The sequence below is a fragment of the Aythya ferina genome, assembly GCF_964211825.1.
Source record: "Aythya ferina genome assembly, chromosome: 13".
NCBI lineage: Eukaryota > Metazoa > Chordata > Aves > Anseriformes > Anatidae > Aythya > Aythya ferina.
Genome location: NC_140311.1, coordinates 3,307,188 through 3,335,018, shown reverse-complemented (window position 1 = coordinate 3,335,018; position 27,831 = coordinate 3,307,188). Strand labels below are relative to the sequence as shown.

At 34.5% G+C, this 27,831-nt stretch overlaps 1 protein-coding gene across 3 annotated transcripts in view; it reads right to left on the bottom strand.

Moving 5' to 3' along the window:
- Positions 1–321: 321 nt before the first annotated feature.
- KLHL4 (kelch like family member 4) overlaps positions 322–27,831 on the bottom strand; it is a 79,817-nt gene continuing 52,307 nt past the window's right edge. For all 3 annotated transcript variants that reach the window (XM_084534673.1, XM_084534672.1, XM_084534671.1), the window contains 10 exons: positions 18,207–18,380; positions 17,620–17,756; positions 14,644–14,840; positions 11,310–11,522; positions 10,072–10,258; positions 6,750–6,974; positions 4,692–4,854; positions 2,050–2,262; positions 1,310–1,481; positions 322–632 (listed from right to left, as the gene is read on the bottom strand). In XM_084534673.1, coding sequence (XP_084390799.1) covers positions 573–632; positions 1,310–1,481; positions 2,050–2,262; positions 4,692–4,854; positions 6,750–6,974; positions 10,072–10,258; positions 11,310–11,522; positions 14,644–14,840; positions 17,620–17,756; positions 18,207–18,380 — 1,741 coding nt within the window. In that variant the 3' untranslated portion in view covers positions 322–572. The remainder of the gene's footprint in view (positions 633–1,309; positions 1,482–2,049; positions 2,263–4,691; positions 4,855–6,749; positions 6,975–10,071; positions 10,259–11,309; positions 11,523–14,643; positions 14,841–17,619; positions 17,757–18,206; positions 18,381–27,831) is intronic.

Sequence of the window (27,831 nt, the reverse complement as noted above, 5' to 3'; positions counted from 1 at the left end):
CAAATTCTATGCTTCTCTTTGAATTATTATATAATTGTTTCAAAGTTAATTTAGTAATCTGATTTCTGAATATAGAAATGAAGTTTCTTCTGCAGAGAATATTCTGTTGCCAATGATATTTATGGACCAGTATTTCCTTCTGTGCAATTCTGTTGAAGGTGTTTCTCTTTTATTCATTTTCTTAAAATATAAAATCTCTTTTTATAAATGTTAACATTACTGCTAACATAGAAGAGAAAGTTTTATGAAATCTTAGACATCCATGTATCACTTTACTACTGCATTTTATAAATAACAGATAAACTTTTGTAACAAAACTCAACCATTTAAACATATTATTTAATTTTTAAGTATTAGGCATAAAAAATAGTTAACTTTTGCAAAATTCTCTGATTTTTGCAATGCAGGAAGACTCTGGTTTTGTACTTTAACAGTACAATGGCCCCAAATAAATATTCTCTATAATGGAGGGCTGCAAGGATGTGTGGAGTCCTTCTGGAAATGTTTCTTCTCTTCCTGACTCAGTCTTCATGAAACTTTACTCAGGGTTTAGTTTCACAATATTGTAGTCATCAGGGCAGCTTCACAACAACAACACATGCTCCAGCCCTTCCAATATTGACAGGAACTTCCTTTAAAAAAATAAAATAAATAAACATTTTTAGTAGACTGTTATGGACAGGACTAGAAGAAATTACTTGTAGATTAAAAGGAAAACAATTTCTTTATTCAAGCTAATGTACTGCTAGAAAATTAGATTTAACTGGAACTGTGGAAACAATTTGAGGTTGTCAAAAAACAAAACAAAACAAAACAAAAACAAAACAAAAACAAAAAAAAAGCAGATGCTGAGGGTTATTTGAGGGTAGGCTGGTGGTGTTTCTTTTAGCTGTTGTAAAAGACTTTCATATCCTTTGGCCCTACATGGGTACAGAAAGATCTTGACAGTTCTAATGTTTTCTCTTAATCTCAGTGGTGATGGTCATAAATAAGAAAACTTGGAAGTGTGTCCAGTAGAGGGCATTGCTGGCAAACGCATTTCATCCTTTGTTACAAAATGATTTGTATAACCTGTGTATTTTGTATTGTAAATTTGTATTTACCCGTGTATTATTACCTCCATTGTTGTATCTGAAAACTTCTATACAGTTATTTAACAGGGGAGGCAAGTAATATGTTATACCTGCCAAACTATGGTATTACTGCATCCTAATATATGACATTTTTCACAAAACCAGTAATAATTTTGCAACATAATAATTTTTGCTTTGTCCATTATTCAGATAGAATTCTTTCTATTTTTAATTACCTCTGTCCACTCATTATTTTGAGCATCATAGGACTCCACAGTATCCAGGTATGTGTGGCCATCGTAGCCCCCAACAGCATATAATCTGTCACCCAGAGGACAAATTCCAACAGCATCCCGAGGCACACTCAAGGGGGCCACTGTTGTCCAAGCATCTGTTTTAGGGTCATACCTAGAATGTTTTATGATCAAAATGAGAAAAATATATTGTAGAAATGCGTTATTATATTTCAGATTTATATAACGGATAAATAGTTTTCTCCTGTTTTGTTGTTTAGATTACAGTATGAAATAGTGTAGAGAATTACGAGTAACTATTTTATTTAGCCACTAGAGGGATCTTCAAACTCACTAAACGTGCCCCTATTTTCACTTTATGGTTACAGACTACATTTCTATCAGATTAAACAATCACTGTTTTGAACGTAAATGAAGCCTGAGGGAATGATAGCACAGCAGCAGCTCAGTCAGCAAAGTTAATTTCAGTGTATTTTTTTTAAATTTCTCTGTAAAGATTTTTTCAAATAGAAGGGAGAGCAAGGAGGAATTTGCATCTGGGAGTTAACGGAAATCAATTCTTCTGCTCAAAATATTATTCTTAAAAGCATAATATGTTTTGCAAGCATAATAATAATAACAATAAGCTCAAAAATAAGCTCAAATTTTGAAGAGATTTCACTTGTTGTAATAAATTATTTTATACTTCCTGGAATGTAAAATAAATAAACACAAGTGCTTACCTTTCTACACAGTCAGAAAGTCGAGAACAGTGGTTGGAAGCAGGTGCATCATGACCTCCTACAGCATATAAAAAGCCATTGTATGTTGCAACACCAACACCCCCTCTTCGCTTTGACATTGGAGCACATAGACTCCACTTGTTCGTGTGCGGATCAAAACATTCCATTGATTTTAAGCAGGAGCTCCCATCTCGTCCACCAACAGCGTATAGTCTGTGAGAATTATCCATCGGAAAATGAAAAATTTTGGTCATTTTAATGAAAATTACATTTGTAAACTTCATTCTGACCACTTTAATGTTCCCATAATTCCCACTATTTGCTCTCTGACCACTATGCTCTGGTAACTTTCTTTGCACAGTGAGTTTTACATGCTGCATGAAAGAAATTTTCTTCATTTTGCAATATAGTTTCAAGCAGTCACATTGGAAGATTAAAAAATGCATATTATATCAACTTATTTAACTGTTAAGCTATAGATGGAATTTAATAGAAAGGTGATACATGTATTTAAATATAAGGTTACAAAGTATTTGATATCTCAGTATGTCATGAGGCAATCTTCCTCTACTATAAATACATTAAAAAAAAAAAAAATCAGTAATTTCATATATATCAAAAACATATGTCAAAATACATCAAATATATTTTCTTCAGTGCTTGTATTAAAGAAAATCTATGGAACAGAATTTATCATACAGATATGTCTTCCTGTCTGTTTAGCATAAAGGCACTTAGCAAACAACTCAAGATTCAAGTCAGTTGTTGTTGAGACAACATATAAGAATAAATGGTGTAAATTCACCATTAAGAACTGGGTTGTAGCTTTTTGTGAAATAATTTTACAAAGTCTGACTTTTTTATTAATTTTTATTTATTTTTGTTTCAAACTAGCTGGATGCCTCTAGACTGTGATAGCACACATGCTGGTTGTAATAGTAGATGTTGAATGTGCCAATAGCTTAGGTTGCTTTCACACCCTGGCTGTTACTTAATGCCATGAAATTGAGTTTGCTTAGTGCAACTAATTAGAGATCTAGGGAATACTTCAGCTTGTCCAGAGTATGTCACCCAAAACCAATCAGTTGAATTGTGCTTGAGTTGTGTGACTCTTGCTCCAGTGACTGGGAGAAATTTTAGATTGTTCTGATGTACAATTTCAGCAAGAAAAATCTTGACTTTTACAGCAATACAAAATTTTTAGCCCTCTCTTCTAACATTTGTGAATTGAACACAGACTTGAGTTCTGTTGTACAGTTTGTTGCTTGGCCCATTCAAAAAAAAAAAAAATCAGAACTTGATTTATTTTCTTTTAACATCAGGCTCTTAGATGCTGTCTTCTTCTTTACACAGCTTTCACAGAGAGAGGAAATCACTAACTATATGAGTAGATCGGTTGGGATTTTTTGTTTCCCTTAAAGTACCCAGAAACATCTAAAAAAATTTTTTTCCATTCTACAAGAAGATGAACAAATATTCCTTTATTGACTAATGCTTTCAGTAGACCATTTATTGGTCAGAAATGTTGCTCCATTGAAATTCTAAGTAAGTCTTTTCTGGTGGGATTGAATAGAAAAATATGGCATGACTTAAGGGAACAGTAAAAAGAGACACATTCTTCTCAGTTAGACCACAGCAGTAGTGCTGAATGATGGACATTTGATCTCGGCTCATCCTGGTATGCCGGAGATTACATCACTAGACTAACAGACGTGATTTAAGCCGGGCTGGAGACAGCATGTATCAGGCTGATTGAGAACAGAGTCAGAATCGGGCTGGATTTCCTCTTTGACAAAGTGGTTTCCTGCATGTCCCTGTGGAAGGTACCAACAGGAGTTTCTGGTGAAGTTTATGCTGAGAACATTTCCTGAGATACAACGGGGACTTGAACAGACAGTTCTGCCTCTTAGAATTTTTAGGTAATGTTTAAAATCATGTTCTGTTTGAATGCAAAAATCCTGGCTGGTATGTGAAAATTTACATTTGCAAATATCTGCTTCTTAACATCTTTATTTCTACTCTTTCTCTCTCATAAGTCACCAGCATTCAAGAAGTGAACAAGCAAGATAGTGATAAGGTTTCAGAATAAGTGCAATTTTCTGCCTACATCTGTCTGTAATGTTCCCAGCCCCTACAAACTGTCACTGCTAAGATTCTTCCTTCCCCAGAGTTTATTAAGTAGGAAGTTTGGCTCAAGTCATGCTTTCCAACATACCAAATGGGGGCCTCTTATCAGGCTTTAATATTTCCAGCACCAGCCTAATTTGCTGAAGAAGTTAAAGTTCTTTCAAATGATGCTTCCTTAGACATTTAAAAATGTAAAAGTAAACCTGGAATATTTTTTCAAGATAGTTTATCAGTATCACCCATAAGTTATATTCCAGGAAAAATTCTGTTGTACATCTGTAATATACTCAAATTGCTGGAACTTGAAGTGGCTGAAATATGCTTATAACATGACTGAAAGTTTGAAAACAATTAATCACACAACAGAGAAAAAGCTTTTTCTTATTTTTGTGCATTATGTTTTCTCTTTGTTCTCTTGAGGTGTTTGATTAGTTTAAGAGTGAAAAGAAAATATAAGAAACTGGATTTCCAAGGCAGGAAGCAAAGAAAAAAAACAGTTTTTCCTGTTGACATACTTGCTATTTAATGCTGCAACCCCTACAGTGCTTCTGGGCGTTGACATGCTAGCAACGTAATTCCATTGCCGTGCTTGAGGGTCCCATCTTTCTACAGTATTAAGGTAACTCCATCCATCATGGCCACCAACAGCATACATTGGTCCTTCAAGCATTGCTACTCCTTAAAAGATAGAATTAGGAACGGATTACAGTATCTAATAATTACACTGATCAATAAAGTATTAACTTCATACTTTAAATCCCTGTATACAGATAAGCAATTTCAGCTAGTATTAAACTATCTAAAAGCAGCCTTGTCATTTAGCAGAATAAATAAGTATAAACAAAATACTTTATATACAGTATTTTTCAGAATAAGCATTATCTTTTGCCTGAAGAAAGTTGTTTCAGTTCTGATGTTCTCAGAATTTTCTCTCTTCCAATTCTGTTGACCTTGTTCTGAATGGAGTTTGAGCCCCTACATGAGAAATAATGCTATTCTATCAAAGAAAAACAAAGATTGAGCCAGGCAATGAAAAAAAAAAAGTCCAACATAACTACATATCCCTTGCTCTGATCTGAAGCTCTGTAATCCTGCCAGCATGAAGCCCGTGCGGGTGGGTATCTGGCTGGCCTTACAGGCTACAGTACCATAACATTTTAATGCCTCTAAGTGGAACTCACTTTGGGATAAGAGTAGGCTTGTATTTGTTTGCCTTGAGGGACAGGAGAGTAAGCTTGGCTCTCTCTGCAAAGCTGTCTGTGGACACATCCTGTGTTACTGCCCTTTTCTCAGCAAGAAGGGGTTTGGTGCCTTCCCTTTGCTAAGCTGCTACTTTTGCTGTCATTTCCTTACTTTGTTAGATAAGGCAAAATGTTTGAATCTGTCTGCTTAAAAGTTGTCTGAATACAAGTTTTCAGCCTTAAGTATGCATGGCCTGATTTATATTTTTTTTTCAAATGTGCTACTCTCCACAAAATCACACTGAAACCAATAAGCGCAAGGCAGCTTTGCAAATTGAACTGATAAATAGAAGACTAACTTTGGGCACTCATTTTACTGCTGCAACCTACTTGTTGGGTAGAATTATGCCCCTGCAGCTGGTAATTATAAAGACTATAGTCTGTTTTGTCTTTTTTTTTTTTTTTCCATTTACTACTTACTCCTATTTGTTTTTATTAACTTGACAGACTTATTGGAAAGAACTTAACACTATAATTTATCCCCTAAGTGGTGGAGAAGGTACTATAGGCCACAAACTAAGGTTTATCGAATAACTGGATCAGTCTTTTTGTGTTATTCATTAAAATAAAAATATTCTATGTCATTTTAACTTACTATAACGATTTTGAGCCAATACCTTTTTCTATTAATGTAAATGAAGCCGGCCTTTCTCATAAGATCTGTGCAAATAAATCATTCAGAAATTGTCATATTCCCTCCCATAGTCTCCTTAATGTTAAAGTTGTTCTTATTTTTCATTGTTCCAGCAATGCACTTGACATTTCATATACTTTATTCACTGTGAATAATATTAAGGATTACTGGGCAATAAAGACCCATAACTACCAAGCTATGGCAGAGCTCTTTAAAACTCTTGTAATTACAACATTAAAATTAGTGAAGTTGCATTTACTTCCTTACAGCAATATTTTCTTCAATGTGAGTAGTTATCTGATCTGATTTTCAGAGATGTTAGGTACCCATGGGCTTAACTTAGTCATAATTTTCTAAAACTGTAAATCAGGCTGTTACTGTATTGCAAGCAGATACCTTCACCACTGAATTAGAAGAGTCAATTATTTTCACCATTGCTTGTATTTGGAATTTTCTAAAAACAAAATTAACTCTGGAAGTCCAGTGCAAGTTGGGTAAATGCTTGCATATGTCACTGTCATAAAATTATGTCACTGTCATAAAATTATGGTAAAGGGCAACTCTGTCTTTGAAAAATAGCTTCTACACATGTTGCTGCATGTTACTGAATGCTTTGAAAGTTATGTCAGCTACATTTGTGTAAATTAAAATCACTTGTATGTGATCAAAAGTATTTACAAAGAAGCAGCACCTCTTACCTAAGCCATGTCTGTGTGTTGACATAGGAGGCATTATAGTCCAAACTTTGGTGATAGGGTTGAAACATTCAACAATATTTGAAGTTTTCAGACCATCTCTTCCTCCCACAATATAGAGCTTGTTGTCAATTACTGCAACTCCGAACTGTAATCGTCTACCATTCATGGTACCAATTTGTATCCAACTATTAGTCCTAAGGTCATATTTTTCAATTGTAGTTGTGCCTGGTGAAGACAGAAGTATTGTACAATGTAAGAAAACCATGAACTGATCAGTATCCAGTAGTCAGTAGCTGGTCCATCTCAAAATATTATTCAACTTCAGAAGATTGAAATTCTGTGTGCGGACTCTTACTGCATCTTTTACTGAGAACTTCAATTACAATGTGTGAACCTAGTGAGAAAGCTGCATTATTAATTCCATGCTTATATGATTGTCAAGCATATGGGAATAAACCAGGGGCAAGAAGAGGCAGAATTACATGCCAGCTCATTTTTTAACACTGGAAATTTGAAGATAAGTTAAATCTGTTAGTCATTTGAGTACCATGAGGATAGTTGGGTTTTGTTTGTTTGTTTTAATTCTTTATGAGTATGGTACCTCACAACTATATACTCTTTAGGCATGCCTGTGCTTAAACCATTAGTGCTATCAAAAACTAAATGTATCCATGACTCTGTCTGTCTTAGGCAGGCATCTTCATGGATAGCTTGGATGTTTTCCTTTTCACAACGGAGACAGGCAGAAGGCTGACTTCTGCGTGAGTAAGCACTTGTTTCCTACAGGTAGCTTCCTTGAGGTTCACCTTTGCAGCAGCTGTGCAATAAATGCTTGCCTGCTGTAATACAGAAGCTGTATTTTCAATTCTTCCAGGTCACTGAACTTCTAGTAATGTTTTTACTGCAACTATTCATAAGGCCCTAACTCCCTGCCGTTTAATACTGACACTTTTACATGTGCTGGCTCCTGTCAGTCACTCTGCAGCTGTAATTGGTCCTGTGAGAGCTGATTTAGCACAACGAGGAGATGGCTGAGCAACGACTAAGGTAGGAAGAGGCAATTACCAGTTGCACACACAGTACACACTGGAGCTCAGCTTCAGTTCAGCTGAAGGCAACCAGATGAGAAAACCAGAGATGATTTCCTGCCTGTTCCTTGACTGGGATTTGAGACTAGAGAAGTAGTATTTTGAGAACTACAATAGAAAGTTTGTGGATAGTTTCTAACAGCAAAACAACCATGCAGTAATGCAGAGAAGAAAGGTAGTGTTTGCTTTAGGGAAGTTTTCACAAGTAGATCCTGGTACAGGTGACCTGCTGCGTTCAACAAGCTTAGTGAAAGAGCTTATCTCGATATCTTCCCCCCACCCCCCCCCCTATATGCCTTTCCAAATGCATAGACTGGAAAAAAAAACTACCACATCTACCAGCAATAAATGAAAAAAAAATTTTACTTTTTCCCTCTCCTGTCTTCTTTCATTCTGCACAAGTGAATTTCTTTTACTGTTTTTTTTTTTTTAATTATTTTTTTTTCTCCATTTTGGTAGTATGTTTGCTCTTCTTTGCTTTGATTCTCTCATTTATTTTATGCTAATATATGAGTGCCCCAAAGTTCTCAGCTTCAAAAGAAATCAAAGAAATAGCCTACATAAGTTAAAAAAAAAAAAAAAAAAAAAAAACATTAAGGTGTACAGTGTGTTCATACCCTGTAGGCTGCAATTTTTACAGAGGTTTGAAAGTAGGTTTTGAAAGGTAATGTGGTTTAGGCATGTTCACATTTTCAAAATACTAGCCCAAGAGTGGTTCTTTGATCTTCTCTTGATCATTTGAAGTTGAGGTTTGACTTCATATACCACCTGAGATAAGCACAAAGCCAAACTTGGCACTCTCAGAGAGTTCTTCTTTTCTTAATCACAGAAGGCACAGTATTGCCAGAGGTGGTAGTTACTCCCTTCTCAGAGATGTTCTTCTAGTGCTTTGTAGTCTCTTAGGTGCTGTTTCCTTTATCTTGCAATCCAGCACAGGCTCAAGGTATGAGGCAGAGATATAGAGGACAGCAGGGAGGAGAGGAAGTGCTGTTCTTAACCATCAAAAGGCAAAAGTTCAAACAACTGGCTTTATTCCAAGGTAATAAGTAAAAGAGGCACAGGAAGTAGAGATGTTGACTGAAATAGCCCTTTCTTTGTATAAACTTTACTGTGAAGACCTATTAGAAAATTTTATTCTTATTTCTAAGAATAGTGTAGTTTAAAGATAACCTTGAGTTCTTGGTTGATTTATATATTTCATAAAAAAAAAAAATAATAAATAATAAGCAGTAGTGCTAATAAAACTACACTAGTTGCTATAGCTTAACTTCATTTTGGTGAATTGTCATAAGAATTAATGTTTTCTCTTCATGTTGTGATGGTGATGAATGTGTATTTTGTATTTAATTTAATTGCATGGGATAGTAAGGTAGCACTGCAAGATGTCTTATATAGGAAACATTAGTCATCAGCAACTTTTTCCAAACCATGAAATGGATTAGCTTCTTTGTGAGTCTATTAATAGTAAACTCACACAGCTAAAAGTAATACTGTTCAGCAAGTTGCTAGACTTTAAACTAATTACATTTCTTTGGCATGAAGCAGTGGATTCCTATAGAAAATAATTTAATATACTTCATAGTAAATAGAATAGTGTCATTTGTAAAGTTGTAAACTGGTTGCAGTTGTGAAAATCAAATCATAAAAAATTGAATACATTTATAACATTTAACTTTCAACTACAAACTTGAAGAAAATTCTATACACAGTCCTGAAAAAAGATGCACATATTTTGCACTTGTGAAAAAGTGCAAATGTTTTCAATTTCAATTTTTTTTTTAACATATTGATAACTCTAGTTTAGAGCTGCTAAATATTCAGTAATAATTTTTGGTTTTATTTTTCCCTAAAAATTTTTTCCAGCCTTCTAACTTTTGTTAAAAAATGGAGCACATTAACATTAAATATTTCTTCAAATATTTTGAATGTTATTTGTTTCTTCTGATTTGTAAAGCCAAACTGCATGCAAAAATTCTTAGAAAACTCTGAATTTTAAAATCACAATTCAAATCAAACTTTAGTTTGAACTTCAAGCTGTACGTATATCATTTAGAAACATGATTCCTGCAAGGAAGAACATCTAAAATGCAAGATTGTTTTCTTTTTTTTTTTTTTCCTCTTTTTCATCCTTAAATTGCTGTTTTCCTAGTAGAAATCTTTCAAAGATTGTTTTTTATTCCCCTTGTGTCTGTAATACAATTAATTAACACAATTAAACAAATATCCAAACTTACCTTTAGTGGCATCCATACCTCCTACAGCATAAAGTGCACCCACTGTAGACTTTCTAGGCTTAGTTCGAGGGCTCTGCATCATGGACCGTCTTTCTGGTAGAAGGTGGTATTTCATAGCCTCCATAAGAAGTTTCTGACACTCTAGGTCGTCTGCAAACATTGGACTATTTTCTAGATCAGCTAGTAACTAAGAAATGAGAAGTTATGATCTTATGTATATCTAAATCATTACAAGTTGTATGTACTTTATCAATTAAAACATTTGTACCTACAAACACTCATTTTCAGTTCACCTCACCCAAGCTTTGCTGTAAATTCTGCTTTAATGCCAGTAAAAAAGCATAAGGGTAGTAACTAACTAAATGTTTAAATGTGAGCCTTTTGCTTTTTTTTTTTTTTCCAAAAACATTTTTCTGACTTTTAGAAATGACTTCTGACTTTTAGAAAAGTTTAAAATTGCAAATAGAAACTGCTCCCTATGAATGTAAATGTCCTTTTGATGTGAGTGCAAGCAAACCTAATGCTAGACATCCCTCATAATATTGGAATATGTTAAACAAGGTGTACATTTAAGAATAAATATATATGGTATTTTGATGTTTAACCCAAAGTTGATTACTTGCAGCTTCACTCATCAATAAAATAAAGGTAGATTTCTGACAGTGTTGTTCCTACTCCTGTTTTTCTGATGAGATAGTCCTCTGTGACACAGATCCAACAGTGTCAGCTTGCTATAAAACAGTATGTCCATCTCTGCCACTTTTTTGATGAACTATCTCTTTCAGTCTGAAAAGACAAGTAATGCCAATGCTCAGCAATAATCTAGACCCCATTGTTTTTGTTTACTTTTTGCAGTAATAAAAGGTAAGTATTGTGTCTTATCAGTCCTGCAGTTTGGTAAGTCTAAATAAATGTCTTCACATGATAACAAATTGCTATGTTATTAGAGGACAAAATGCTCCCCAGGAAAGAAACACTCTCCTTTGGAGATACCATTAGACTGCTATGTTTATAAAGGTAGTTGTGAGCCCAATAATTACATTTCTATTGTGCAACTTCTTTTCATCTCTCTTCACAAATAATAAACATACCTATAGAGTTAACAAAATAATTATAATTATTTAAAAAGAAGCCCAAACCAGCACTTATGTACAGATTTTTTTTTTCTGTCTAACTGATGCTTGAGGCAAGTATTTCAGTTGTTAGTTAAATCCCCTGTTAGCCCCTCACTTCCATACCTGAGGTGGAAGTAGAGGCAGCCTAATATAAGAAAGAAGCATTCCTAGGTCTCGTTGTCGATTTTGCAAATCATGCCTCACCCACATCATTAGCGCCTGGAATATGGCTTCTTCATCAGGAACATTGATGTCATCGCTAGACAGGAGCTTTGCAATCTCATTAGCAGGGAGTAAAAGAAATTCCTGGTTTTTAATAACTTCTGTGAAGTGTTCCTGAAAAGAAAAAACAATAGGCTTCAGTACAGTCATGATTTTCACACCTTGAAGTAACTTTTCCTTACATAGTGTTAAGGCTTTGCATATACTGTATTTCTGTATATTTATACTGTATTTTTTTGCACTAGGGTGTAGGGAAATGTAATACATATTCTAATTATCATTGAATTCTCTTCCATCATTTAAGGGGAAATTTTGTTTTTTCTTTTCTACCTTCCTGTTGTAGAACTGAAGAACAATGATCATTGTTACCACTACCATGCTGCATCTGTCAGGCTTCTTGTCAGTATATCCCATCAGGTTTTGCTACTGGCAGTTTTGTCCATTAATGTGATCTTAATACTTTAGCTTAATAGCAACACAATTTGAAGATACATCATATATCTTAAGAATGGTAAGTGGGCTTTCAAATTAACTAGTTTGTATAGCTTGTGTTACAATCAGATTTCCAAGTTTTGAATTGTGTTCAAACCTTGCAGTTCTTTTCTGACAGGCTGTTCCAGGTGTTGACTATATGTCTACATTGTCTACAGCAGAAAATTTAGGGAAATTAAACTTGCTTTTCTAACAATTTTTACAGCAATTTAACAAATTTTATGGCAATTGAAAATTGGAAAAGTCCTGAGAAAGGGATCTCAGTCTCTAGTCTGTTGGTGAGAAAAAATGCCAAATCCAGAAATAGACGTGAATATAAAATTAAAGAATTATTTTTCATAAAAAATATTACATTGTACAGTCCAGTAAAGCAATATTAGAATTGATACTGAAATATAGTTTCAGTCATCATAATTCAGTATGAAGTATGTTTGCTTGTGTTAATTCCAAAGGAGAAAAATATATATTTTTTTTTAAAGTTACAGAGAACTGCATCTTGGAATTTATGTATATATTTGAAATATTAATTTCCATCTATGTACCTGGAAGACATGTATCTTATTTGGAAACCACATTGAAGTAGGGCAGATGAAGAAATTTTAGTAACTGATATTTGTATTATTTATTTTCAGTAGTCTCAGCTTTCTGTAATTCTTCTCAAGAGAATTAAGAATGCACATAGAGAAGTATCAGTGATTAAAAGGTATGTTGACTTTACTCTGTTATGCACATCCTGCTTTAATATTTTGTGACATTCAGAGAATAGGAACAGGAAGGCCAGTTCACATTTAGTTACAAATATAGCACAAGATGTTTATCAGAACAAGCTCTATCTGCATGAAAAGATCCTAGGCAGGAAACTCTTAATACTTTCCATCAATGGCTGAAGTAATTGAAAGGGAAGGCTTCCATTGTGCTTGTTTTCATTGAATGGATGTGGTGTTTATAGCTGATTATCTTCTGAAAATGTTTAAATGTTACCAGTTTATTGGGATGGTCTCTATATTTACACTCTGTCTTTATAGTCTTTCCCCAAAGGTACACATTTTGAGGTGGTTGAAGTTGGCATGAATCAAACCAGAACGTTTCCTTTATCCTCTTCCACAACACCTTGTATGTGTGCATTGTTACAATCTCTTGTTTTCAAGAGTCTTTTGAGAATCAGTTCAGGGGGTTAAAAGAAATTTTTCTTTAAGCTTATTTCAAAGAGGTGCAGATTTTCCTCTTCTGTGTTAGTAGCTGAAAGCATGGTAGGTGGTTTTATGACAATGCCAGGTCCTCTTTCATTGCAGCATCCTCAATCTGTGCTGAACACAAGATGCAGGAAGTAGTTCTAGAGGTGGGAATGCTCCCAGCTCTTTTCAGGAAGACTGTGTAAAGCCTTTACGCACAGTACTAATACATTAGATAGTGTTCTTAAAGACCCAACTGTCATTTCTTTAACACACAGACTTAAAAAATAGTAAAAGTCTAATTTCTGGGGAAGACTGAGGGTTTCAAATAATAATACAAAATATATATATATATATTGAAAAAGTTCCTCTCATTATCTGACATTAATAACTGTATGATTTTATCTCATTTTTGCGGAAATCTGTGGATTTAAAGTGGTTAAAGTTGATAGCCACATGGCTGGGACTGGTGGAACAAAAGAGGCAGCAGAGAGGAGAAGTTCCTGGTTTGGGCTCAGAGCTTATAATCGTATGGAGCAGCAAGGACAATGCTATTATGTAAAGGCTGAGTGAACCTCTATCTTACATGCCCTTTTTTCAAACTTTAAAATATAAAAGGAATCTAGATAGCTGCTAAACAAACCATTCATTAGTATGACAGGAAGGAGCACAACTGGTGCCCTCATTCTGCACATGCCACTCTCACTTACTTCAGCATGTGGAAGTGCACAATCTCTTGCTGGAATGCTCTCAGCATTACGAAGCCTCTAAACTGGTTTTGACATACTACGCTAATATTTCAAGCATAAATCTGCCATGTGTCTCCTAACGAGTAGTTCTTTTTATATCTATTTAGCTGTAGCAGTTGCTATTCTTTTTATGTTTAAAGATGCTATAGCACATCTTGTTGCCCTGAATATTTATCCCTTGATTTGGTTTCACAGCAAGCTATCTTGCTTCTCTGTTTCCCAAGCTCTGAATATTCATTTCTTGCTTTGAGCCAGAGGAGATTATGCTCCAGTCAGGGATGTGCTTCTTTTTAGCGTTCCAGATCTTTCCCACGCATTCTTTATTTTGGCTTTTTTTTGTGTACCTCACCTTGTAATCAGCTTTAGATTTTTCTTTGTATTGAATTAAAAACATATAAATGCACCACTGCTGTTTTCCTTTTGACATTATCCATACTGAGGCATGGATTTTTTGCATGGGAAGAAATACATGCAAATCATACTGCAAATTTAAGTTCAATAAGTATGGCAAAATTCTGAAACAGGAAACAGAACTGAACATTTGGTTTCCTCAATGTGCCCTTCTCTCCTTCCAATAATTCTGTAGTAGTCACAGTTCTTAAATTTCTCTTTGGAGGCTGAGGTGAGCAGAGATGTCCTCAGGTCAGGGACTGTGCAGAGTCGACCCTGCCAGAGCAGGAGGAGCACAGCCACTGTATCACTCTTGGAGAGCACAGCAGCCCAAAGTCCCTCTGCTTCACCAAAGCCCATATATTTTCCAGGAGAGTACTCATGCTCTCTGTTAACATTATAGTCATGAAACAGTTAGGTTATTTATCTTACCATAGTGTATGTGTGTGCCACCTTCAAGAGCTCTGTGCAGCCCTGTGCATCTCCAAAAGAGCGAATCCCCAGGCAGTTGGAAGGATGAAGCTGCTTCATGAGGAAATTGCAGCATACCTCAATGACCTGGGATAGCTGGAGAAGACAAGCTGCAGCTAGCAAACTTTCTATAGTGTCTTCTTTTAACTCTAGAATACCTGTGCAATTTACATGTAGGGAAAAAATACAAGTTTTCAGTCATTTTCTTTGTAACTTTATTTATTTGCAAGCTTCCTGGTATCTATTTTTTCTGATTCTCTGAAAAAAAAAATTTGAAAAGTGCCCTGTGATTCACAGACTCATTTTCATTTTTTACTGAAGGAATCTTTAAACTTGTCTTAACAGACTTAAAGGATTTAGTGAATTTTGAATATAGTGATTGGAACATTTTTAACAGTGTTAGATCTGATTTTACATGAAAAAACATTGAAACAAAGACAAAGATGTGATTAGAGAAAAACCTTTCCCAAAATTCACATATAAATTAATGAAAAATGTACTATAAGTTTTAACTGCACATAAGAACTTTAGTATCAATAGTTATAGCTAGGAAATGCCAACAGTAAGTTCATGTGGGAAACCGGATTTTTTCTGTCATATATTGTACATTAAAATTTTAATGAGATGATTATATGATGTGAGAATTTTGTTATGTTCATAGATTGGAAGTTGTTCATTTAAAAAGATCTTATATTCTTCATGCTTGGTGGATACTTTAATTCCCTAATTGATACACAGCATTAAAAATCTACTCTGAAAAAAATGAACTGACTTTTAATGACTTTTTTTATGAATCTTTTTTTTTTTCCCAAAAACGTTCTATCGTTCTAATTGCCTCAGAAGCATTAATTTCTCTTCCAGCTTTCTCTGTGAAGGGATGATACACACCATCTCTGTTTAACAGATGGAGAAGGATGGTAAAGAGAGATTATATTCAAAATTAACATCAGAGTAGAACTACAAGAGGTTTCTTGTCCAAAGTTCTGTTCTGATTTACTCCGGTAGAATATGTAAAAAATTCTGAAAGTTATAGCTCTCATCTCCTCTGAAAGTCACATTTATATTTCATTATCTTGAAAGAAAGTAGCCTTCAGTGTAGAAGTGTAGCTTGTTAATATTACTTGAAAATCTATGACACAGGCAGTAGGAAAGTTCAGTTTTCCATAGCAGTTTTAACACAGTCCCATCTCTTCCTGATGCCCCTTGCTTTGGAACTTGAATAATACATTCTAATTTCTGCAAGAAATGAGAAAGGTCTGGCATGGTGCCAAAGCAAGCAATGTTTGCATTTGGTTTTCATTATACCAAACAGTGTGATTACTGAATGAGAGCATAAAGATAAAACATTACATGTTCTTGTAAATAAAGGTTGCAATATAATGTACTTGTATGAAAGAGGGAATCCTCATTTCATGATCAAATTTACAATATTTCATAGATTTTATAGACTGGCATTTGTTTTTGTAGAAAATTTGCTTTTGTTCTTGTATATATTTTTGTTTGTTTTTTTACTTAAGTAAACTGAAAGAGTTGAAATTTAATTGAGTGGGATGATTTCTAGATATATGTAGATAATAAGCATCCCACCTCTCAGCTTTCTTGTGCTTCTACTAATCTATTTCCTTGGGTAATACATGCTAATTCAATGCTATAATATCATGGTTTTATGCAAGTTGTACAGAATTCCCTCCTGCCTGTGTTTATCCCCTTGTTTGTACGTACAAACACATAAAGGGCCTATTCTGTGTATAGAAACTTCTGTTTCCAATCTGGGTTGCAGATGGCTTATCTTTCTTGAGATTTGTCTCGTTACACGAGTCAAGATTTATAAACTCCCTGACCTAGCAAGTGAAGTCTTCTATTTTTAACATTCATGCTAATACCCCTATAGCACATATAATGGGGTCTTTGTTCGAATTTAAACATTACTATTATAATTATTCTAACTCCTTTTAAATTATTATACAAATACTGATATATGGGTGCCATCCCTGGCAATGGCAACGGGTTGAAACTAGATGATCTTTAAAGGTCCCTTCCAATCTAAACCATCCTATGATTCAACAAAATACCTATAGTATGTCTTCCAACCTCCCTGTCTTCATATGGAAATTGTGTTATTCCATTCAAAATTTATATAATAACACAATGTTTTTGATCTACAACGGTTTTCCGTGTTCAGTAATGTTCAGTATGAAAGGAATTTCACGGTTCTCTGACTTCATCTTTTTGGTTATGTGGCTCAACGATTTGGATCCAGCAATATTGGGATAAATGTTGAAAAATGGGAAAAGAAAGCAAAGAATGTATTCTACACAGTATTCTGGTACTTTAAAATAAAATATTTGAATTTCATTAGGGTACAATCTCAATAATTTTTCAAGAGAAGATAAGTAAATATATTTAGAATATGGTGGCACTTTCTTATGGCAAAAGTTGTTCTACTCATCACTGATACCATAATCCTGTTTTCTTCTAATGGTTCCTGCTCAAGAACCTTGAGTGAGCCAAATAGGTGCCAACCAGGCAGGCCATTTCTATAGCTACCCATGATGTGAAAGTTCATACCTCCCTTCCCTGTGTCACCATATGGCAACAGGCAAAATATGTTCTTCTCTCATAAAAATTCCTAAAATAATTTATATCTAGTTAGAGAAAGATGATACCCTACAAGCATTTGTCACATCTTTTTTTATCTTCTAGAACAAGTTATTTTAGCTTCATGTATTCATACTTATCTTCCTTCAAAACATGGATTATTTTAGTAAAACAGTAATATTTGTTCATCTTCTCTAGACAAAGTCTTACATCCTACATGCATGACCTACACATTTGTTTATGTACTAGTATAAAATGGAAGAAGTGAAAATTATGTATTCATTAAATAGTTTATATCTTCCTTTACAACTGTGATGTGGATAATGGAGGAAAAATTACCTGTGTAGGCATAGCGAACCAAAGCTTTCAGGGCATCTGGGTCTACTCCTTCCATCTTGATCTCCTCTTGTTTTGCTTCACGCACATCATTAGTAAACATGGCAGCAAAATAATCGGACACTGCACTGAGAACCAACCTTGAAATAGAACCATTTTAGGAGGACTGCAAATTACTTCATAATCTCAATAACAAGTATGAAATTGACAATGAGTATATATTAAATGGTGTGTGCAATAGAAACATTTCCTTTAACATAGAATTTGAGTGATTCAGTGAGCAATAAAGTTAAAAGGTAATTAATAAACTAATTTTTTTCCATAGTGCTGGTTTGGGCAGTTTATCTTCACTGACCTCACTGTAGTTTGACAGCAGCAAGAAAGGAAGATGGCAGCATCTGTGGGTCATATTTGAATCTCTTTTATTCAAAATAATGAATACAAAAATGATCGCATCATTTTATTCCAATCTTAGTTGATGTCCCAGTTATAGTAACTATTTATTCATAACAGGCAGGGTAGGCATACCTTTTCCTAGTGTTTGGAAATTTCAGACTTTGAAGCCATATAAACAAAAGTGGAATGTGTACCTGTGAGCTGGAATCTTTTGGTCTCCAACTATGAGAAGAACATCACACAACTGCTTCTGCTGCAGGTAACTTTCCATTTTGCGGAAAGTTTGCTCTGCGTGGTTTGTAGAGTGGAAATACTCATCAGAGCCATTGGCATTCATTCCAAGCAGTGAACTGCTGGTCGTTGATAGCCTGCAAGGGAAAGAGGCACTGTAATGGCTGCAGTGTTGTAAGCACTGATTATGTTCTTTACATAATTTTAGTTTAAATAGCATTAAATAAATTTTTACAATTATAAAGCTCTTATGATCCTCTTATTATGCCTTCTTCAATTTGTTTCTGTTTGATGTTTGTAAGTTTTCATTTGTAGGCTGCTTATAAATTCTAGGGTCAATGAAAGAAAAAAAAAAAAAAAGTTATACTGAGGTTGTGGTCCTGAGTTTTCTACTTCATATCCAGGATACGTGTTCAGGAGGCATTGTTTGCACAGCATTGCTGTGTGATAAATGCAGCCTACTAATCATGCACCGACAGGAAACATGAAAAACAAACTTATTTTACTGTGATACTAATATCTAAAATATCTTGAGGTATGATATTTTGGATGTTGTATGTCGTCAGGTCTTATTTCTACTTCTCTCCATACTTTATACTTTAAAATTCTATTACTAAACAGTAAGAAATCAGAATACAATTTGAAAACTACTGTATAATTGTAGACAAATTACCAAACAAAAAGCTGATGAAATCAGAAAATTATACTGCCTCTAGAACCTGAATGCAAATAACAAACTAATTTCTTGCCTTTTCATGGAAATGTACATTGTAATTATACTCCTCCTATTCCGGAATCCTCTTAGCATTTATATAATTTTTATGGATATTTGTACAAGATTTCTGTTCTAAAGCATCATTCCTTACTGCCTTTTAATATGGATCATGATGCACATTGAAATCTTTTTGATACCTTCTTAGAAAAGTACATATTTTTATATTAATCTGTTCATAGTAAGATAGTAATTTGTTGATATATCTGTATCACATATCTTCAAAATGCTGTAATCCATGACACTGTTTTAGTTATATTTTTAGAAAAACATTTTCTCCTTTTACAATATTATTAAAACCTAAAGCACCTCTTTTTTAAATCACAAGACCAGCTAGGAAATAGTGGAAGCTGTTTGACTAAATATACTGATTGTCTTTGATACTGTTAATGCATATGCATAAGTCATTAGGAGCGATAAAATCTCTTCATGAAATTAAAGTATTAAAATCTAGCAGAGTACTAGATTGTGTTACAATGGAACATTTAGTCTAGAAAATACAGAAATTAAAATTGGGTGAATCAGTAATATAATCAGAAAATAGAGATAAATTAGATCGTATACTTTCAAAGATCATAAATCATTAAATAGCTAATCAGGATTCAAGGGGAATAATTAGAAATCAAATTATATGTAATCTTGAATTGAGACCAGTAGAGTTTTCTGTCTCCTCTGTGTTACAGGAGAGTTACAGAATGTCAGTGTCTTTCTGAATGGTACAAAAAAAAAAAAAAAAAGTCAGCATTGGTGTGACCACTGTATGTCTATGTTTTTCCAGGTATATATATATATTTTTTTTTTCCATCTTAAATTCCATCAATTCAAAGGTCTTTGGATTTTTGTATTGCAATTACTGACATTCCACAGCCTGTTTGCAATATGGCATCTTTGAAGCACTGGTATGTTGAAACCTTCAGATACCCAGTGCGTTTGGTACATTTCAGGTGCACCTGAGTACAGTGTAGTCACTGTGGCGTGGCTCTGCCAGACTCACTGGATGTGTAAGATCACTGACAGTCTGCACAGATGCATGATTTCTGGTATAACTGAGGTTTATCAGTCCTGAGATGTATGCATATGTGGGAACAGCAGAGCTGATGCATTTCAAACACATTGCACATATGCCCAGTGTGTGCACACATATTTTTCTCTGGATAATCTGAGATTATATTGATATTAAAAAATATCTTAATATTTTCTAAATAATGCAATAAACTTCCTATCTTTCTTGTGAAGCTTTGTTACAATTTCCAATGTTTGTTTTGTTGTTGTTGTTGTTTTAAGAAAAAAGGGGCAAACCAAGTTCACCTATAATGTGCGTCCTTTGTAGTTTACAGCTTATGAAAATTAATTTGTCTCAGTGAGTTTAATGACTATACTTTTTGTTTGTTTTTCTTCAATGCTGCATTGAAAATGAAGAAGCTGCAAAATTGGATTATATGCTCATTAGTTTTGCAACAGCTATTTAATGCCAAATATATACTCTGTAACATTTGTGTTTTGCTATTTACATCTTAAGCTTTCTTTCAAGCTTTCCTGAAAATTATTTAAAAATATATATATATTTTGTGTGAGATTTGTTATATCCACCTTTAGTACTGCAAAGTACTAAAGTACTGTTCTATTACATCTCACTTATACTTGATGTTTGCAGAATTCAACCACAGTAATACTCACCCATCCCTATTGCAAATGGACAGGGCCAGTTTCTGGAAATACATAATTTCCTATAGTGTGTATGCATTTGTGAGCAGAGCAGTCATTTTCATGTTGCAAAGATTTACAAGCTTAAAGTCTAATAATTTTGTTCAGTCCTGGATACATATTTTTTTTTCTCATTTCTCATGATATTTGTTTATTCCCCTGCGTGGATCACTGATATGCAGACAACTCAAATACTGAGCTTCAAAATATATCACTGGGGAGGAAAAAACGCAGTGAACTATATAGAAGACAGAGGTTAAAGTATCTTGAAGAAAGAAATCAGTAAAAGTATCATTGAGTCTGATGCTTTCATGTTGAAGTAAAATCAGAGATGCTATGGACTGTAGTACAAAGCTGTCTGCAGATGTGTTAGTTTGAATATGTCTACTTGTCATATCTTGTTCTAGGAGAACTCAACACATTAAGAGAACTCAAGGTCCATGTAAACCTATTCAGAAGCATGTAGAAGATAGAGAAGTGGTTGTTTTCTATAAAACGGGTACAAGTTTAAACAAACAAGATCTGAAGTCTATTAATAATAATATTTATAGTAATAACATTTCCAGAAGTATATCCTGTCTGAATTTAAGAAGAGATTGGACTGTGAACTTAGGCACATGGTCTGAACTTTTGGGTAGACCTGTGCAGTGTCAAGAGTTGGACTTGATGATCCTTAAGGGTCCCTTCCAACTCAGGATATTCTATGATTCTATGATTCTATATTAGTCCTATGATGACCAAGGAACTAAATTTCCAATTAGTCAGGAGGGAAAAATATTACTAAAGAGATTTGAAGAACCAGAAACTCAAGTTGCTTAATGCCATCTTTGCGTTAGTGTTGACTAGGATTCTGAGATGTGTTAACATTATGAACGCTAATATTAAGAACTTAAGAACTCAGATTAGCCTGGAGAGAATGGAGGTAAATTTATACTTAAATGATTTCTAAGTAACTGAGCTGTATGAATTTCTTCTTGGCTAGAGAGACAATTGAAATAAATTCAGAGTTTTCCCATAAGGATTTGTGAAGGATAATGAAAATACAGTGCTATTCCTTAAAAGAAGAAAAATTAAATTGTCAAGCAGACTGTATAAACTGAAAACTTGAAAAAGTAATCAAAAAATGTTAACTATCTAGATGGTAACAAGGAAATAAATACCAGCCAGCATGGCTGTTCAGAACGAATCATGTCATAGCAGTTTTTTTACTGACAAGATAACAAAGCTTACTGGGAGAAAAACATTAGGTGTCAGAAATCATCTTGACTTTTGGATGACTTTTAACAATATTTCACATGACATTTTCAAAATCAAGCTTGGGTGGCATGTTTTAAGTGTAATAAATGTAAGAGATATGAACAACTTGTATAGGCGCACTCAAAACTTTATTGGGGATTCACTTTCAAAGTCAGATGTTCTGAATGCATTGCCTGTGAATTCTGCTTCTCATGCCACTCTGTATTTTTATTACAGATAAGTACATGATAGAAATAGGGTATAAACATCACATTGGTATAAGATAGCAAGTTGGAAACTTTTGGGGAACAGAATTTAAAAATTGAAGGTGCCATCTTTGCTTTAGGCATTATTGAATTCCATGCAAATTTTTACTTTTCAAAGACCTGCTTACATTTACATGAGTAATTATCTGACTGAAATACAGGACAAGAAAAGAGAGTTGAGGTAACAGCTAGATTGTAATGGATCCCAATGAAGCTGTTACTCAGAAATGGTGATGTGGAGGGAAAACTTCATGTCTCCTTTGGTCAGGGGAATGGATATCACAAGTTTTGTGGCTCATTCCAGGCCTGTCTTCTACAATTCTTTAAATTTTTGAATTATGTTAAAATAATTTTCTGTCTTCGTAAAGTACTCTTCATTAATCACCATGGCACTATTCATTAATCAGTTTATAAATGTGAAATTCACTTTTCATCATTATTTAATTATAACATGATAAAACATACTTTCTATTTAATTGCTGTGTCCTTTTTTAAATTCAGTATGATCTTAAAGTCCCTCATTATATGTGCCTATGGCCAAAGTCCAGAAACAAAACTTGACGATTAGGAAGCTTAGATGCATAATATTGAATGAAAAAAAAAAAAAACAAAAAAACAAACAAAAAAAAAACAGGTGATGAAATGAAATATTTGAATTTCTTGTTCTTGATAAGGCTATTATTTATATTTTTATAGTGACCACTTCCCTGTTAGATATTTGTTGCATGTACCTGCTTTAAAATTTGTGGAATCCAGTTCAGTTAACAGTGTCACTTTCAGCTTTTGATTTTGGGTCACGCTACTTCTGAATGGTAGGTCACACCAGCCATCAACAGCAAACTAAATACCAGTTAGAGACATTAATAACAGACACAAGACATCCTAAGGACTTTATCACAGTTTAAAACACCAATGTGATGTCTGTTCTGAGGTTTATTAAATGTGCTTTAGTAGTGACAAGGCATAAGACAAAACTGCAACTTCATCAATTCAGTTTGTTTGTGCAGCGATATTTACAATGCAACTCATCTTTTTTTTTTTTTTTTTTTTCACTCATTTGTTTCTGCTTATTCAAGAAAACTGCAGTCAACCCCCACATAGGCAGACTCTTTCCTGCTCAGCTGCTTGAGCTATAACTCTCTCTCGGGCAATGTTGTGAGGCTGGAGATTGAGATGCTATTTTCCTATGCCAAATCATAGGAACCCAGCAACTGTTAGAGATACCCTACATCAGCTGGCTGAAAAATAAATAAGTAAAATATTTCAATTAGGAAGCCATTTCTGAACAAAGCATAAAAGAATGCTAAAGTCAATGCACCTGTACTAAGTGCTTGCTGATAATATGCCAATCAGTAGTCATCCAAACCTCTGTCTTAATATTTCTACTGCAATTGTCTCCTTTATTATTTGCTGTTTGTAAATATAACAGCTAAATATTGCATTAAATTTTAGGGTATGGGTCAAAATCTTTGATCCAAAAGAATGTGGAAGATTGTACCACATTGATGACAGTAGTAATATTAACATGCAATAAATAACAGAAAATGATGTAGCAAAGGAAGACATAAGCAACTGCAATGTTATAATGACTTAAGTTATAGAGAGACTGCTGACTTCTAACCCATCTAAATAGAAACTTCAAACTGACAATCCCACATTAGAACCTTGAGCTCTAAAAACAGGCTGTTTTTAACAGCCTAACTCTTCTCAGTTAGAATTAGTTAAAATAACTTCTTCCATTTACAATTGCAGGTATAAATGTGTTTATGAGATTTTGTTCCTGAGTTTTGGGGTTCAGTTTTGAAAAATTTTCAGCAACTTTTTGCAGAACCATTCAGAAGTTTCCACAGACATTAAAGTAAGGAGCCAACTGGCCTCCACTTCTTTTCCCACTGAATGACAGTTTGGCCATGCACTGTGTCCCATTGCCCTCTGGTTTTCCTCAGAGCACCCATGCTGCCTTCCCAACTAGGAAGGAGTGCAGCTCTTCTGGGAGCAAAATCTACAGCTATGAGATGCCCAGAGTGCAATAGGCTGACCATGGATGTTTCTAGTGAGACAGTATGCATTGTTCAATTCACTGAAAGGACTGTAGAAGCAGAAGTCGGAAACTCTTCCTTCTGTTATTTGATAGCCATTGGATAACACAGTTTAACTAGGGATTTTATCACAATGATCTGCCAGTGTCAAAATTTGTAATATAGTAGGCATTTTCAAATTAACGATTTTCTTCCTGATTCAGACTAATCTGAATATGAAAGTTTACTATAAATATTATAATGGTGTGCATTAAGAACACCTACTTCCATAGCATGAGACACTTTCATAAACATTGAAGTTGTACCAATATCTAAACAGTCTGGAGAGCACATTGGGGGTACATCCAGGGATGTTTTATTATAAAAGATATATGTCTATATTCAAAGATGAAGTGACTGTATCAGAAAAATCATTTAAATTAATGCTATCTCAAATCATCATTCAAGATCATTATCTTCCAGTAGAATTAACATTGTACTCATTTCCATTATGTAATAGAGAATAATAACCAAGTGAAATGTTTCAGGTAAAAATACATGAGTATATATGTATATTACTATATTAAAATTAACCTTTGCTCTGATAATGCCAAATGTGTTGGTATTGGACAAGAAATTCAGTCAGGCTGCTTACTTCTTGCTCAAATTTCATGTAGCTAGTGATAATATTTTTAGGTAATTTAATAGCATCTTCCTAAAGGACAAAAAATGATGTGACTAGAAGGCATTATTTCAAGTTGTCAAAATGTACAAAATGAAAAGTAATGACTAAATTCCGGACATAAGCTGGTGGCATTTTTATTTATAGAGGACATAAAAAAAATTACAAGCCAAGGGCAACAAATTTTGTTTAAATCCAAGCACGACTAAGGCCAGATGAAACTAATTAGGTTCATGTTTCTTACTTCATTAAGCACCTTTCAGAAAGACTCCTGATGGGAGATATTTTGGGTAAGAAGACCTGCTTTATGCTATCCCCTCTCATTGCTTTTAGCAAAAATAAAACAAAGGGGGAGCTTAGAACATGTGGATAAAATGCAAATATTTATATATATATATATATAAAGACATATATATAAGGACATGAAACTGTTGGAAAGTGTCCAGAGGAGGGCTACGAAGATGGTGAAAGGCCTGGAGGGGAAGACGTACGAGGAACGGCTGAGGTCACTGGGCCTGTTCAGCCTGGAGAAGAGGAGGCTGAGGGGAGACCTCATCGCAGTCTACAACTTCCTCGTAAGGGGGTGTCAAGAGGCAGGAGACCTTTTCTCCATTAACACTAGTGACAGGACCCGCGGGAACAGGGTTAAGCTCAGGCAGGGGAAATTTAGGCTGGACGTCAGGAGGGGGTTCTTCACAGAGAGGGTGGTTGCACACTGGAACAGGCTCCCCAGGGAAGTGGTCACTGCACCGAGCCTGTCTGAATTTAAGAAGAGATTGGACTGTGAACTTAGGCACATGGTCTGAACTTTTGGGTAGACCTGTGCGGTGTCGAGAGTTGGACTTGATGATCCTTAAGGGTCCCTTCCAACTCAGGATATTCTATGATTCTATGATTCTATATATTATATGAGGATATTTAACAGATCAGTCTCAAAGATGCTGTTGATTTTTCTTTCTCTCTAAGTCAGGATGACCAAAATGTTTATACCTCTCTTCTCATCTGTATCTCAGGATTAAGAGAGGATTCAACAAGTAAGTGATTAAAACCAAAATCACCTACTTTGGGTATTGGCTATTGACTTCATGCTGGAAGAAATTGTTACTGTGAGCAGTATATTGACCTTATTCTGTGATGTTAGGATCCTATGACTCCTGGCAATCTGAAGTACTGGAAGGAGGTAATAATATATTTAATGAGGATTTCAGCTGGAGAGTAAAAATTTTTTAAGTAGATTTATGTAAAAATGTTCTCTATTAGCTTCTTCATGTTCTAAGGTTTTCCAGAGGGCATTTATCAGGAGAGGGTGGAATTGTGCAGAAAAGAGTATTTAACCAATTAAAATACTTGTTTATATACAATTAGGAACAAAATATAATAATATAAAACACTTCATTTTGAAGTGTTTTCCAAAGAAATTAGTTCTGGCTTAGCTACTCAATGTGAAATGGAGCATCAAAAAGGCAAAGCAGAAATGCAGATCCTAAGCAAAGCTCTGACTGTATGACACAAGATGCGTTAACTTTTGAGAGCCGTTGCCTGAGGTACCTTCTACTCTGCCACTGTGATAGATCATGGGAAAGAAGATCACACCAAGTAAACACAAGAAAAAAACAGTGCACTTGCCTTTCTTTCTTGATGTGAGTTTACAAATCACCTTAATATATTGCAAGTCTTTCCTCTTTTGAGCCAAATAGTCTGTTAGAAATCAGTCTTGCATTTGAGAAAGAGTATTTGGAGTATAGGAAAACTGAAAAAATCTCTGAAACAGTTTACAGAATAAATTAACAGATGAGAAAGTTAGGAGTCTAGAAATCAATTTATTTTTTCAAAATTATTTTAAAATATGGTATTGGCTGAAAGTCACTTACTAGAAAGGATTTTTTAAAATTGCGGTTTTTACAATCAACTTATTTATGAAATGTCATAGCAATAGCCATTGAAAGTGAAATAATAGACTTCCCATTAATTATTTGATATACAGGGCACAATAAAGGATGTTTTAGGAATTGTATGTACTTAAAAGATAACACCGTGGAAAACGGACAGATAAGGTATTTAACTGAAGTATTCTTCAAAATATATAAGGCAACACTTCCACATTCCAGATGAAGAATAAGAGCAGTTCAGTAGACTGCTAGTAAATATATCCATGACTTAGTGTTCTTGGTCTTTACACAGTGTGATCTTAACAGACCACACTGTCCTCCAGTCCTAACTTGGTTCTTCTACTAATGGTGCTAAATTCAGTTTTGAATTCACTGTAATGCTAAGTGAAACAGTTTAAGGAAGCTTTAATTTAAACAGCTAACTAGTAATTGAGCTACATATTGAATTCCTCTAAAGAGGAAGTAAGAGACACATCTGGCACATCTGTGGGATCTCATGGGAGCTTCATGCTGAGAAACTTTATTGGTCTGTTGTTGAATCAAACCACTCTACGTTTCTTTTATAGATGAATTTGGCATCATTTAAGTGAATGAAAAAACAAATGAGGACAAAAAATTATTTCTGACTTATATATCCTTATTCCTTTCTGTACTTTTTTCACTGCTTCATTGCGTTGTGATTGAAGAGTCTGACCACAAGGCTGTAACTTCCCAGGAAGCTGTCTTACACGGCTTGTAAATCCACTATGACAAGATTTGTCAAGAGACTGATTTGGCTGTCCTGCCAGATAATTTTACTAGGTCAAGCGTCTCAGACAGAGATCAAAAGTCCTAAGCCACAATACTAGCATGTAGAATTGTGGGATTTATTTTTAAGTTCATCACATAGAAAGGAATGTCCTTATGTCCTTATGTGTAGTTTTCTGTAAGCTGAATGACAACCAGGTGTATGGTAAGCAACCTTCAGTGAATGTCCTATGTGAGACTCAAAATCATGACTTGGAACAAGCATTTCAGTCTT